Genomic DNA, 13,217 nt, shown 5'->3' with positions numbered 1-13,217 from the left:
GCAGCGAATGACAGGCACATCCTTGTCACCGTACCAGAAACAGATAAAGCATGCAGCCTTTCCGTGGCTGCAACTGGAATGGCAATCGATAGTGCCGATTAGGGCTGTACGACCCCGGACTTAGCGGCGGAGGTATTGTCGGGACTGTCGATCTTCGGTAAATTCCACCGCTCATGACTTCTGGGAGGTGACTGCTGCCCACGTAGTGGATTGAGGGGTCAAGCAATCTCACGGTCTGCTGTATGTTTGAAATGCTCGTTAGGGGCTAGGGGTTTCTGCCCAATGCTTTTGACTCTTCATCCCTTGGACCCTGATTCCAGCTCTTCTTTGTACTATACCCCTTTCTTCATACTATACCCTACATCTACCCGCATTCTCTCGGATTGGAACTCACCTCCGTGACAATTTTCATAAACCTAACCAGAACGTGCGAAATGGACAATGTTGAATCCTCTCCACGGACCAGACCAGCTCCCACGGAGTCGGAGTCGGAACTGCACCATCCCCTCGCAGATGAGAAAGGCGACGGTATGGCCGACGCTGGAGAGAGCCAGAGGGCGCCAGGGAGTGCAACGACGGCCGATGAGAGCCACGAGTACATCACAGGACTCAAGCTCTTTGCTGTCCTGGCCAGTGTCACCCTCGCGGCGTTTCTGATGCTGCTTGACGGGTCGATTATCGGGGTGGTATGTTGCCGTTGCCAGAGTAAATCTACACCCTAGGATACAGACTGATTGTTGCACATCGACGCACTCGTCCAGGCCATCCCCAATATCACGAGTCAGTTTCACTCGCTGGACGATGTGGGCTGGTACACGGCGGCCTATCAGTTGGCGAGTGCCGCGTTGCAGCCGCTGTCGGGCAAGGTGTACACCTTCTACAATACCAAGGTTGGGGAATTGCGAAGAGGATTTATGGGGTAGAGGCTGATGATTCTCCAGTGGTCGTATTTGTTCTTCTTCGGGGTGTTCGAGCTGGGTTCCCTCATCTGCGGACTGGCCAACTCCTCGTCGATGCTGATCGGAGGGCGAGCCATCGCTGGCATGGGGAGTTCAGGGCTGTTGAACGGAGGGATGACCATCATTGCTGGCTCGGTGCCGCTGGAGAAACGACCGAGTGAGTTCCTCGATGTGTGATGTGAGAACCATGCCTAACAATACCTCAGTCTTCACCGGAATCTACCTTGGCAGTAAGTCGCCTGCCTCCTGATCTGGTAGAGGACAATCAGCTGAACAATTCCAGTCTCGCAGGTCGGCATCATCTGCGGCCCTTTGATCGGCGGAGCGCTCACCCAGTACACGACCTGGCGCTGGTGTATGTAACTCACAGTTTCCCCAGATTTTCAATGCAATCATTTTGACAAGGACAGGCTTCTACATCAACCTCCCCGTCGGCGCCGTCACTGCCGTCCTCCTGCTCTTTATGCACGTGCCCGAACTCACCACCAAAGCCCCCTTCTCGCTGGCCCTGGTGCGCCGCACCCTCCCAGACCTCGACCTCCTCGGGTTCGCCCTCTTTGCCCCCGCTGCCATCATGGTCCTGCTGGCCCTCCAGTACGGCGGAAATGACTACAGCTGGGACAGCTCGGTGGTGATCGGGCTGTTCTGCGGCGCCGGGGCGACAGCCATCGTGTTCGCGCTGTGGGAGAAGCGCATGGGCGAGCGGGCGATGATCCCGACCTCGATGGTCAGCGCACGCATCGTCTACTCCAGTGCCATCAACGGAGGAATGCTGGTGGCGTCCATCCTGGTGGCGGCGCAGTACCTCCCCATCTACTTCCAGGGAGTGCGTGGGTATGGGCCGGCCATGAGCGGGGTGAACACCCTGCCGGGCATCTTGAGTCAGCTGCTCATGGTCATTCTTTCGGGGGCCTTTGGTCAGTAACCTTTCTCCTTTCTCAAAATCGCGTGGTTTCTGACAATATTCCGATGGGACGTAGTGCAAAAACTGGGGTATTACCTACCCTTCGCTGCTGCAGGGAGCGCCATTAGCGCCGTCGGCAACGGCCTCGTCACGATGTTCGCGCCTTCGACCCCGACAGGCAAGTGGATTGGGTACCAGATTGTGCTAGGCAGTGGGCGTGGGATTGGGATGCAGATGGTAAGCTAACCCCCTTATACTTTGCACCCCATCACAGTACACAACACCTCTTTCGCTTCCATCCAGACCCATACTAACCATAACAAAGGGCATCATCGCCATCCAGAACCACCTCCCCGTCCACCTGATCCCCATCGGCATCGCCTTCATGATCTTCTGCCAGAACTTCGCCGGCGCGGTGTTCGTCGTCGTGGCGGAGGTGATCTTCCGGCAGCAGCTCGTCAAGGAGATCCGACTGCATGCGCCCCAGGTCTCGGTGGATGCGGCCCTGGCCGCTGGTGCGAGCGCGAGCTCCGTCCGGGCGTTGGTGTCGGAGGGTAGCGGTAGCAGTGCGGAGCTGGTGGGGGTGTTGCTGGCGTTTGCGAATAGTCTGGATAAGGTGTTTTATCTGCTAATGGCGTGCTGCCTGACGGGGTGTGTGGCGGCGTTTGGGATGGGGTGGGTTGATGTGAGGAAGAAGAAGACGGTTGCTGAGGAGGGGGAGGAGGGAAAGTAGGGCTAGCTTACACCTTTGCTGTGGGCAGCTGGTACTGGGATCGTTCTGTCAACGGCCTCGGTTTTGAATGCCTTTTCTTGTTTTCTTTGGAAGAGAAGGGTTCCTTTCATTTGCCTTCGATTCTCATCTATTACATATCCTACTATATTAATGGCAACTGCTCAAGACAAAGTACTTTTCAAAAACAGAGTAAAGAGCTACGTTTTCATTCTGGATATCATTCCCCATGAATCTTGTTCACCTGTTCAGGGTGCAATCGGTTTTCCGCCTCCTCTCTCAAGAGGTATCGATTCACCGGCCAGAGGCCAGACTGACGAACCCCTAAAAGTGCACCCCGTGCACCTGCTGCTTCATCTTCTTGACGTCGATGTTCTTCCAGAAGAAGCACGACGACCAGGTGATCAGATACAGACACGTCGCCGTAATCAGCATCAGCCGCTGGGTCTCGCCGTAGGCAGAGTCGATGGCGTCGCGGGTGGGCGTTCCCCGGGCGTAGGACTGCTGCACGTCCAGCGAGCCGTAGATCGTCGACCAGTCGGCCTCCGTGGACGCGGGCAGCAGCGACCGCAGCTTCACGGGGAAGATGCCCGTCCACATGGCGACCGCCACCGTCCCGCCTAGGGCGCTACCGATGCTGGCGACGACGCCCTCGATGGCCAAGATCGCTGGGATGTTGCGCTGCGCCGACACGGCCATGACCGTCATCTGCTCGCAGATGACCAGGGTGCCACCCCCAAAGGCGACGAAGATCTGGCACATGACGATATACCCGATGTTCACGTCCGGCTGGCGGAACTTAATCATCAGCCCGACTCCTAGAATGGTCAGGGGCACGCCGAAGCAGATGGACCAGTACTTCAGACGGCCCTGGTAGCGCAGGATGGCGCCGAAGACCAGGCACCAGAAGCAGGAGCCGATCGTGTAGATGTTAGAGATGTAGGTGGCCTGCGTGACGGTCTGGTTGAAGACCACCTGCAGCAGGCTGTAGAAGTAGCTGTCCCAGATGTACCAGGCCAGGTAGAGGGAGACGACCATGGAGAAGGTGAAGACGACGGTGCGGTCCTGGATCAACGCCCAGGGCATGAACTGGACGGGGGCCCAGAAGCGCTCCCACACCACGAAGGCCAGGATCAGCAGGGCTCCGATGATGATGAAGCAGATGATCAGCGGCGAGCGCCACTCGTTGGCCTGGTACGAGTACAGGTTGAAGGCCAGCAGGAAGAGGGAGAAGCCTGTAGCGATGATGAGCAGGCCGACCACGTCGAACTCGATGGCGTAGTGAACGATAGACTGGACCAGCGTGCGCCCGCTGCGCTCGCGTTTCTCGGTCAGGCCCATCCGCTCGGCCTTCTTCTGGATGTAGTACCATAGCCCCCACAGCGGAGCGCAGACAATGGGCATGATGATGGCGAACACTCCGAATCCCCAGCGGTAGCCGATGCCCCCGGGGGCAACGATGCGGTCGGCTGCGTAGCCGTAGATCCATGGGGTAATCAGGTACGGCGACGAGGCGTAAGCGATCCAGAACGCCCTGTTCTTCAGGGCGGTCGTGTCGGCGATAAAGATCGTCATCGAGAAGTCGATGCAGCTGAACCCAATCTGGTAGAAGACCTGCGCGGCGCAGTAGGTCTGCACGTTCTTACAGGCGGCCATCATCACCAGCCCTAGTGTCAGCGAGCCCACGGCGACGGCGAAGGCCTGCGGTCGGCCCCAGATGTCCATTAGCTTCGCGTACGGGAATTTGACCATCGCGGAGATCAACGAGGCAATGACCGAGGTCAGGCCCGTCAGGGAGTGCAGGGCAAAGCCGCTGTAGATGTAGGGGGACAGGGAGCCGAGGAGGCCGGAGCTGAAGTATTCGAGGAAGTTGACGATCCAAGCCCTGGGAGGGAGGGCGAGGTTAGTGAGAGATGCTTCGGAGTGAGTGATCGGAGACTTACAGGATGTAGGCTGCAATCAAGGTGTTCCTCGTCCAGGCTTGGGTGCTGGCCTGCGCCTTCTGGGTACCGGCTTGCGCTTTGTCGTCGATGATTGTATCATCCTGCGAGGAGCGATCGGTCTCTTGTGCTTGGTCTATAGGGTGCTTCGACTCTGCAGTTGTCTCGAGATCAGAGTGCCCAGTCTCAGACTGTGCCCCGACAGCGCCCTTGGCCGCGAAGGGGTTGATGAAGCGGTTCCTGAGAGCCATGGCGGTGGTTGTCCGGAACAAATGTCACGTACAGGAATGCAGGCTGGGGCGGGCCTCAACCTCTACTTATACTTCAGTTGCCACATGGTCCCAGGCAAGTGGTCCGAGGACCGGAAAACAAATTTCCCTGCAATCTTGCTAGACTAGATTGATTCAATCTGATAGAGTAGCATGACTCAGGGCATGGACTGGACTAAGGAAGGAATGGTGCAGCAGAGACCCGGATATGCCGACTGCAGCAGCGACAGCAGTCATCCTGACAATGCTGGCTTGGCAATTGAAGGATTCATTCGACCATTCAACAGTGGCTCTACTAGACTACTGGCCCTCAAACCAAGGACAAAAGGGACTGCCAAGAGGGTTCAAGCAAGAGAAAGAGGGGGCGCGGAGTCTTATCTGATTATCTGATTGATTGACTAGATTGATTAGATTGATCTTTGGCTCGTGTCGAGTTCCACTTCGGGCCTTAGCGTCGTCTTCCTTCCGGCCAATTTTCCCCCTCCGGCTTTTCTCCGAGTCATGAATGGCCGCGTTGTCAGGCGCCCACGAGCCTCATGGCCGGTTGACTTTGCTGAGAGTTTGCGCTACTAATTCACTTGGCCTGGTGAAGTTTAGCCTGGTGGCGTGAGGAAAATTCTAACGCGGTGTGAGAAGGCTTGTCCTGATGAAATTGCCGCAATGGCTATGAGTAGAGCATGTGGAGGGGGTGACTCGGTCAATCTCTGTGCTGTTGCAGGCTGCTAAGGACGTCGTGAGTATACGGCATTGGACGGGAGGAGTATTATGAGTCTCATACCGGTTGAAGGGTTGCAGCACTCCTACGTACCCAGCACGGTGAACCCTAGAAAACCCTGACGGATCAGATGATTCCAAATTCACCTAAGCTTATCAGCAGGACCCACCGTGCGCATTCCAGACTAACATAATAATGGTGGGGATGGTATGTGAGAGACCTGTCTCGCCCTCCTAGCTTCGGCTGAATTATCCATGAGTGCGTCGACGCCAGCCGGGGAAGATTGTTCAAAAAGAATTTGTCATGGGGTGCCCTATATGTAGTTATTTAGCGACTGATAAAGCGACGGATAAAACAAGCTTGCATTATTACTGCTCGTGCACCCCAGATGATCTTTGTCTTCTAAACTATAGATTACATCTATCACGGGAGACAGAATTATACCCTTCAATACCGCAGCAAGTAGACTCGACCCTAATCGTCCGCATCGATATCCTCCGTTCGGGTCTTCAGAACGAACCGCGGATTCTCAGACTTAGGATCGATCTCTCGTTCCACTGTAAGCTTGAATAGCTGCTCAAGGAATCGCTCCATCTTCAGTTCTTCTTTGGAACGATTGGCCCGTCCGAGGTTCTGTAGCCATGTAATCCGCGAGAGGAGGTAATAAACGGTGGCGATAACGATGACCACCCCGATCGAGAACCCCCAATTCACTCCAGCCAGCGACTCTATCGCGGTCAGCTTCTGCACCACGGCCTTCTTGCGGGCGAGGAACGCTGCGCCAACAGCCAGTGTAGTCGTAGTTACTACGGGCAGTCCCACCGGGACTCCGATGATCAAGAGAATCAAAGTCTAGTGCAGGAGATTGTTGTCATCATTTTCCGGGGTGACGATGCGCAGGTGCCGGTAAAAGCCCCCAATCCACGCAACGAGGATCCAGAACATAACCAGTACCAGCAGGGTAGTGCCGATGGAGTCCATCACGGCCTTGAAGTGGCCCTGGTCTTTGGCGGTTTGGACGAGCGATGCGGTTCTCCCCACGAAGGAGTCTTTCGCTGAGGCATTCACGATGGCATACGCCTTGCCCTTCTTACAGCTGGTCGTGTAATAACAGACATCCCCCATGAATTTGTCGACCTAATTACAAGGTCAGACGAGACGTCTATGAGACAATCTTTGGGTGATGGTCAGGGGTACCTACAGCGAGGGATTCACCAGTAATTGCAGACTGGTCCGCGGCTACAATTGCTTTTTCCGTATGCTTGTGCTCATCCTCGCTGCTTTCTCCGTCCTCGTGCAGAGGGTCTTCTCCCTCCTGCGCAATCTTTTCTCTGTATGCAGCAAACGTATCGGGCTCACTATAGTCACAGATCAATCGTGCTTCCGCAGGGATGACATTGCCTTCCTCCAGAATGAGCTGTGTTTCAACGTCAGTCATTTATTCGTCGTGATGCATCGCTAGGCAGAGTATGCTTACAATGTCACCCACGACGACCTCACGAGCCAAGATCTCCTTCTCCTCCCCATCTCGCACCACAATTGCCTTCATGGCGAGGTCACCCTTTAGGCTGGCGACCACATCCGCGGCTTGTTTCTCCTGGTACCATCCAACGATCGCGTTCAACATGAGGATTCCATTGATCACGCCAAAATCGATCCAGTCGCGCAGGCCAGCTGCGAGGAACAGGGCGAGCTCCATCACTAATAGGTTGTTTAGTATACTATAGGCAATAGATGGGCACAAGCAGAAACTTGATGAGCACGTACCATACAGTATCGGACACCGGAAATATGCGATGAACTGAAGCAGCTTGTTGGGGCTTTCACTGGCCAGTTCATTCCATCCGCACTTCTTCCGCCGTTCGTCAACCTCGGCTTCCGAGAGACCCGACGAGATGTCAGTGTCCAGCCACTCCGAGGGAGTCTGGAAGGGCCCACCACCCTTCTCGTCTGTGCTGTCGTGGAACTGCCGCCAGAATTTCCACCGGGGTGGGTGCGAAGTGGGTTCGTCAGAATCCTTGTCGGTAGCTGACGGTGCGGCATGACTGGCGGTGGTCGTAGTGGAGATAAAGCGATTGAGGGCAGTGTACTCCGATAGATCATTCGATGGCTGGTGACCGTTGGGAAGCTCTTTCTCGTGGTCTTCCATTGTTGCTTGCTTGGTCTCGCCTTGGATTCATGTCCAGGAGCATTGGCACTCGGCTCTTGGTTCTGCTTTATAACACCGACCAACTCGCTCCCCCTAACCTGCAGATCTAATGAAGTCATGACTACGATTGGACTCGACAGGGAAAGCTTGATCTTGAGCCCATTCTCCAGGTGCGTCATGAGGCTGTGAGATTGGGCACTGGCGCAGATCCGAAACCTCCAACGGGTAGAACGGGTAGTGCGGCTGCACTCCTGTAGTCTATCCTAGCTAAGCCCTAGGTCATCGACTTTCCATCAAGTAAGGCGCCTATGCGCACAAGGTGACGTCCCTAGGTAGATGGTTCAATTCTCATGAAATACATATAGCCGTGGAGTCGGATCCCTACAACTACCGTCTACCACCCCTCCAGAAACTACGTATGCATGTTATACTACTATTATGCCGTCACTCTCCTATCTTCGAGCTGGTTCTGCCTTCTTCTGCTGTCGACCACCCCGACAAAGCACGCCAGTCCATGATTCGAGACCCCCAAACTATACTAGGCATACTCTTGAACCCAATGCACCACCGGCTAGCAAGGCAGGGGATGTGGATGTCGGACTCGGGGCTCTGAGTGAGGTCGCTGCTCCCGAGCCCACTGCTCCGGTCACGATTCGACGTCCCACCCTCGAGGACGCCCATTCGCGCTGATGCGCAAGCAGATGACAAGTCTCAATCTGTAAGGGATTCAGCTATCCTTACCTCTTCACTATTAGTAGACCGCTGATGGTGGCGAAGTCTGAAACTACGATTCACACACAACCATGGCGCACGAGAAAGATATTTTGCTTTGTGGGGTCAAGGGATCCAACGAGTGTACCGGAGTTGCGGCGCTAGATACATTTATGCATATTGATCTTAAAGGGTCTTGCAATTTCTCAAAGAAAGACAGACTGTTCCTGGGTCAATCCGACTGCAGCTTTCGATCCGATTGGCTTATCCTTTAACAACTTGAATAAACTTGTAACTTCTTCAATGTGACTTATGTAGCACGGCAGAAGATAGGGTCAACCCCGTCTGACCGATATCCCCGACGGAACGTAGTCCAGCGCCTGGATCAAGCCAGGAATACCAATCTTAGAGCCTGGAAGCGGCCGAAAATTTCGCTCCAGCATACACCACCTCTTCGCCTCGTGCTAGAAGCGCCTCCTCTATCTCGATCAGCCGGTTATATTTGGCAACTCTCTCCCCGCGGCATGGCGCTCCCGACTTGATGTGACCAGTGCGCAGCCCCACCACCAAGTCTGCGATGAAGTCGTCCGTGGTTTCACCAGACCGATGGGACACGAACACACTCCAACCGTACCTATATGCCAGATTTGCCCTGAGAATTGTCAGCCATGCTCGCCCTTCGGTCGAACCCAGAGTCACGTACGCTTCGAGAGCTTCAGAGATCGTTCCGATCTGGTTGATCTTGAGCAGCATCGCAGTACATGCTTTCTTTTCGTGGGCTTCTTGCACATAAATCTTGTTCGTCACCAGCAGGTCATCGCCCACCAGCTCCACGGGACAATTCTTGCAGAATTCAGTCCAGCTGGCCCAGTCATTCTCCGCGAAGGGATCTTCGAGTAGGACGATGGGATACTTGCTAAGCAGCGAGTGATAAAGATCCATTAGCTGCTCTGGCGACAGAGGATTCGGGGCATCGTCCTTGAAGCCGAGGTCGTAGGTTCCGTTCTTGAAGAACTCGCTTGAAGCCGGGTCGATGGCGAATTTGATCTTTCCCTCGTAGCCTGCCTCGGATACGGCCTCTACCAGCAGGTCAAGAGCCTCATGGGGCTGCGAGATGGGCGTAGCAAAGCCGCCTTCATCGCCGATACCGACGGCTAAATCGTCATGGTCAGTGCCCACTCGAGATGCTTTGTCAGGTCCGATTTCACGACTGACCCGACGCTCCAAATTGTTTGGTGAGGATTTGCTTCAGATGGTGGTAAACCTCACTGCCCATACGCACGGCTTCACTGAATGAGCTCGCTCCGACGGGCGCGATCATATTCTCTTGAAAGGCCATCTTGTTGCCAGAATGCACGCCGCCGTTGAGGACATTGAAGAACGGCACCGGCATCACATAGGGCTTTTTATCACCGGATTCGCGTCGCAGAAACTCATATAGCTCCAAACCCTTATGTCTGTTCAGTATTTTGCTGTGAAATCAGCCTAGGCAGTTCTCACTTACCGCCGCAGCTGCTCCTGCGCGTGCACAAGCCATACTAACCCCCAGGATGGCATTGGCACCGAGATTGGCTTTGTTCTTAGTACCGTCCAAGGCGATGAGCAGCTCATCGATCTTTTTCTGGTCCGTCTCAACTCGAAGCCCGCTCTTGATCAGCGCGGGGCCGATGATGTTCTCGACATTTTGAATGGCTTTGTGCACACTTTTGCCACTGTAGTTGGATGGGTCGCCATCCCGGAGCTCAACGGCCTCGTTGGCGCCGGTCGAGGCTCCGGAGGGGACAATAGCACGGAAAACCCCTGACCCTCGTTTCAGTCATTCTTACTTTCTTTGCCTCCGGGGATTTATAAGTGAGTGGCGCTCACCATGTTCAGTAGTCAGGTCGACTTGGACGGTAGGGTTGCCCCGGGAATCCAAGCGTTGCGCTGCCTTGATTGCTGTGATCATTGGGATCAGATGGGAGGAGGTGTTTTCAAATGCGAAAAATGCAGCCCAAGCAACAAGAAAATGCCGTGAAAAAGCACTACGATTCACTTAAATTGTATTCTCGCGACTTCCCAGGTTATTGTTTGTCAGACATGGCGTCACCAGTCTCACCGTAGAGATAACTCCCGTCTTTACCGGTCTTGCCGATCTGGAGGCCCCAACCCTCTCTTCTTTGCAATCGCCGTCATCCATCAGTTTTCATCATGTCCTGTATTCTTACTCGTGCGTCCTTTCTCGTGGTCGCGTTCTCGATGGTCTTTCGTCTCCAGACCCATCTCTTTTGTGCCCATTTCAGGACACTCGCTCTCGCCAACATACGGCGCCATGACTTCTAATATCACGATCGAGGACACTTTGGTTGCGGACTCCGGTCTAGCGTGCCTGTACTTCCAGCGCAATGGCCAGCGGATCTCGCCATGGCATGACCTTCCGTTGTGGGCGGATCGAAAGGCAGAGATATTGAAAATGGTCGTGGAGATTCCGCGAGGGGCGAATGCAAAGATGGAGGTATGCTCTACATTGTTGTTATGCCTCGGAGATTGAACGAGCTAAGTCCTCAATGAACCAGATCACGAAGGAGATCACTTTCAATCCAATCAAGCAGGACATCAGAGATGGGAAACCCAGAGAAGTGGCCGATGTCCCACCGTTCCAGGGCTATCCGTGCAACTACGGTGCTATTCCACAGGTGAACGCCCTTTGAACACCTTCCTTCTTGAGGATATATCCCTGTGGTCATATTGCTGACTTCTGACGGTTATTCTAAACAACAGACCTGGGAAGACCCCACGGCAATAGACCTTTACACAGGAGTGGTAGGAGATGACGACCCCTTGGATATCTGTGAGATCGGCACCGGAATGGCTCAATGCGGCGAGGTCAAGAAGGTGAAGCCGCTTGGGACATTTGTCGTGCTGGACGAAGGCAGCACGGATTGGAAGATCATTGCTGTCGACGTCACCGATGCGCACGCGGAGAGCCTCGCGGACATACAGGATGTGGAAACGCAGTTTCCTGGATTCTTGGAATCGTTGAAAACCTGGTATTGCGTCTACAAGGTGCCTGACGGACGCAGTCCGAATCGGCTGGCGCTGGATGGCAGGTTGATGAATCGGCAGTAAGGTTGTTGTTCGCTGGGTTGGGTAACTTGCTGACGCGCTTATATAGATTTGCATTAAGACTGATTGGCCATTGCCACGAAGCTTGGAAACCGAGGAAGGGTTTTCCGAACTGCGATTGAGGGATTGAGGTTGAGGAATGAGGTGGTTTGTTAACCAACGCGCTCGACACAACCTGAGGGGAGGGCAAGCAATTCTGTGAGGCTACCAAGATTTAAGATAAATATGAATATACATTCCTAGAATCTAGTGGTTCCGTAAATAATGCCAGTTAAGTATGTGACAAATGACCAGCTCATTATTATCCATAAGTAGTTACTATATGGTACTCGCACTGAAGCAAATCGGAGTCTCGAGCCCTCGAGTCCACTTCAAGCTGCCAATCTCCACCACCAACAAGCAGAAGGCCACCACCACACTGATGATTCCATACACATAAGCGTGCCGCGGACGCAGGTCAATCAACTCCAACGCCCACGTACTGACGGTCGTCAGACAGCCGCAGAATCCGTCCATGATTCCTTGCAAAACTTGGCAGCCAACGACGCTTCCCCCGCCCAGACTTGCAGCGCTGATCGAGCTGTGCTGCAAACAGTACGCCATTCCTAGCACTGCGGTCCCTGAAATATTCGCCGCAAAGGTTCCCAGGGGGAACGCGGCCAGACGACTGTTGAGCTTGAGCGACAGGAAGAACCGCGCGAGACAGCCGACCGGAGAGAACACCAGCGCAAACAGCACGGGGCCACGCCATATCTCTGCACTCCATAGGGTCGGGTCCAATGCGTAACGCGGCAGCAGTGCGACGAGGCAGATAAGCGCGATCCAGGACAAAGTGGCCAACGGGATCATGCACGGGTTGACGATCCGTTCCAGCCACCATTGCGGTAAACGGGGGGTCCAAGAGGAGAGAAACACCGCCGTATGGGCTCCGAGCTTGATGCTAAACGTGGATAGCCCAACTTCGAGGAAAAGCACTGCGATGATCGCCATAAAGCTGAACCCGCCGTTAGGGGCCTTGGGAGCGTCTTGCGCAGCAGCGAACAACGAGACGTCTGAGTAGGGTCCCACGGGAACGGACAGACCATTGGATAGGGCGAGGAATAGGTCGCGGATGAAGGTGGAAAAGGATGTCAAACACCCGCAGAATCCAGTGGTCAGTCCGATGTAGAGGGGGATGGTCTTCTTGTGGGCGGTTACACGCGCCCTGCGCTGGCCATCATCCTCGTGTTCGACTTGGATGTCCACTTCTTTGAACCGGAACAGCCCTTGGTCTTCACTGAGAAATCCCATGATAAAACAGCCTCCCACATTGGCCCATATTACACTGATGTTGACGGGCGCGCCGGGGTAGAAGGTCAAACTCTCGATGACCATTCTCAGTAAAGTGCCCAGGAACGAGAAGAAGATCAAATAGGAGATGACATAGGGCATGCGCATGGAAGTTGACTGAAGGCCCCTCCCCCTCCCCCTCCCCCTCCCCGGCTGCTTTTCAGCTTCTTCCCTTCCCACGGTCGGTGTATATCCCCCATTTTGATTTGGTCGAGAGTCTCGCTCCACGTCTTCTTCTACTCTGCCTGCCGGGTGGGATAATTCATTCTCGAGGTGATCCTCATCGGGACGATCGTAGACCGGTGGCGGGGCGGCAACCTCATCGAGATTGATTTCAGAGTCGGAGTCGGATTCAGCCATTGGCATTGGCTTCTCTTTCGGGGATGAACCTGAGGGTCGTTCTAGT

At 54.6% G+C, this 13,217-nt stretch overlaps 6 protein-coding genes across 6 annotated transcripts; 2 read left to right on the top strand and 4 right to left on the bottom strand.

The window, feature by feature from the left end:
• Positions 1–530: 530 nt before the first annotated feature.
• On the top strand, positions 531–2,596 carry BO86DRAFT_311895 (MDR family MFS transporter; the record flags this gene model as incomplete). Its single annotated transcript, XM_025667929.1, has 8 exons — positions 531–686; positions 762–890; positions 942–1,116; positions 1,166–1,189; positions 1,243–1,318; positions 1,365–1,876; positions 1,940–2,100; positions 2,189–2,596. 8 exons carry the CDS (start codon positions 531–533, stop codon positions 2,594–2,596), a joined length of 1,641 nt encoding a protein of 546 aa, XP_025528336.1.
• A 321-nt stretch (positions 2,597–2,917) lies between these two features.
• Positions 2,918–4,784, bottom strand: BO86DRAFT_429373 (MFS transporter; the record flags this gene model as incomplete). The annotated part of the gene is made up of 2 exons (XM_025675643.1): positions 2,918–4,478; positions 4,537–4,784. The coding sequence occupies 2 exons, from the start codon at positions 4,782–4,784 to the stop codon at positions 2,918–2,920; spliced, it is 1,809 nt and encodes a 602-aa protein (XP_025528335.1).
• Positions 4,785–5,991: 1,207 nt separating this feature from the next.
• On the bottom strand, positions 5,992–7,666 carry BO86DRAFT_399081 (calcium ATPase; the record flags this gene model as incomplete). Its single annotated transcript, XM_025673598.1, has 5 exons — positions 5,992–6,369; positions 6,472–6,654; positions 6,719–6,934; positions 6,995–7,218; positions 7,285–7,666. The coding sequence occupies 5 exons, from the start codon at positions 7,664–7,666 to the stop codon at positions 5,992–5,994; spliced, it is 1,383 nt and encodes a 460-aa protein (XP_025528334.1).
• Positions 7,667–8,641: 975 nt separating this feature from the next.
• On the bottom strand, positions 8,642–10,325 carry BO86DRAFT_429371 (enolase; the record flags this gene model as incomplete). The annotated part of the gene is made up of 5 exons (XM_025675642.1): positions 8,642–9,029; positions 9,081–9,531; positions 9,593–9,827; positions 9,882–10,177; positions 10,244–10,325. The coding sequence occupies 5 exons, from the start codon at positions 10,323–10,325 to the stop codon at positions 8,783–8,785; spliced, it is 1,311 nt and encodes a 436-aa protein (XP_025528333.1). The 3' UTR covers positions 8,642–8,782.
• A 283-nt stretch (positions 10,326–10,608) lies between these two features.
• On the top strand, positions 10,609–11,702 carry BO86DRAFT_429368 (inorganic pyrophosphatase). The gene is made up of 4 exons (XM_025675641.1): positions 10,609–10,871; positions 10,933–11,052; positions 11,138–11,481; positions 11,532–11,702. The coding sequence occupies exons 1-4, from the start codon at positions 10,689–10,691 to the stop codon at positions 11,602–11,604; spliced, it is 720 nt and encodes a 239-aa protein (XP_025528332.1). The 5' UTR covers positions 10,609–10,688; the 3' UTR covers positions 11,605–11,702.
• Positions 11,703–11,718: 16 nt separating this feature from the next.
• BO86DRAFT_388881 (FluC/FEX family fluoride channel) lies at positions 11,719–12,934 on the bottom strand. The gene has a single exon (XM_025671974.1). It carries the CDS (start codon positions 12,917–12,919, stop codon positions 11,801–11,803), a length of 1,119 nt encoding a protein of 372 aa, XP_025528331.1. The 5' UTR covers positions 12,920–12,934; the 3' UTR covers positions 11,719–11,800.
• Between the last annotated feature and the right edge of the window lie 283 nt (positions 12,935–13,217).

This window comes from Aspergillus japonicus (assembly GCF_003184785.1).
Source record: "Aspergillus japonicus CBS 114.51 unplaced genomic scaffold BO86scaffold_20, whole genome shotgun sequence".
Classification (NCBI taxonomy): domain Eukaryota; kingdom Fungi; phylum Ascomycota; class Eurotiomycetes; order Eurotiales; family Aspergillaceae; genus Aspergillus; species Aspergillus japonicus.
Note: the sequence above shows the minus strand (reverse complement) of the source record. Positions and strands in the feature narration are given on the sequence as shown.

Excerpts from the sequence above, each read along its gene's own strand:
- BO86DRAFT_388881 (XM_025671974.1), bottom strand. The coding sequence starts at position 12,919 with ATGCGCATGCCCTATGTCATCTCCTATTTGATCTTCTTCTCGTTCCTG.
- BO86DRAFT_429368 (XM_025675641.1), top strand. The coding sequence starts at position 10,689 with ATGACTTCTAATATCACGATCGAGGACACTTTGGTTGCGGACTCCGGT. Across the intron at positions 10,872-10,932 it reads GGGCGAATGCAAAGATGGAG|ATCACGAAGGAGATCACTTT; the intron begins GTATGCTCTACA and ends TCAATGAACCAG. Across the intron at positions 11,482-11,531 it reads GGCAGGTTGATGAATCGGCA|ATTTGCATTAAGACTGATTG; the intron begins GTAAGGTTGTTG and ends GCGCTTATATAG.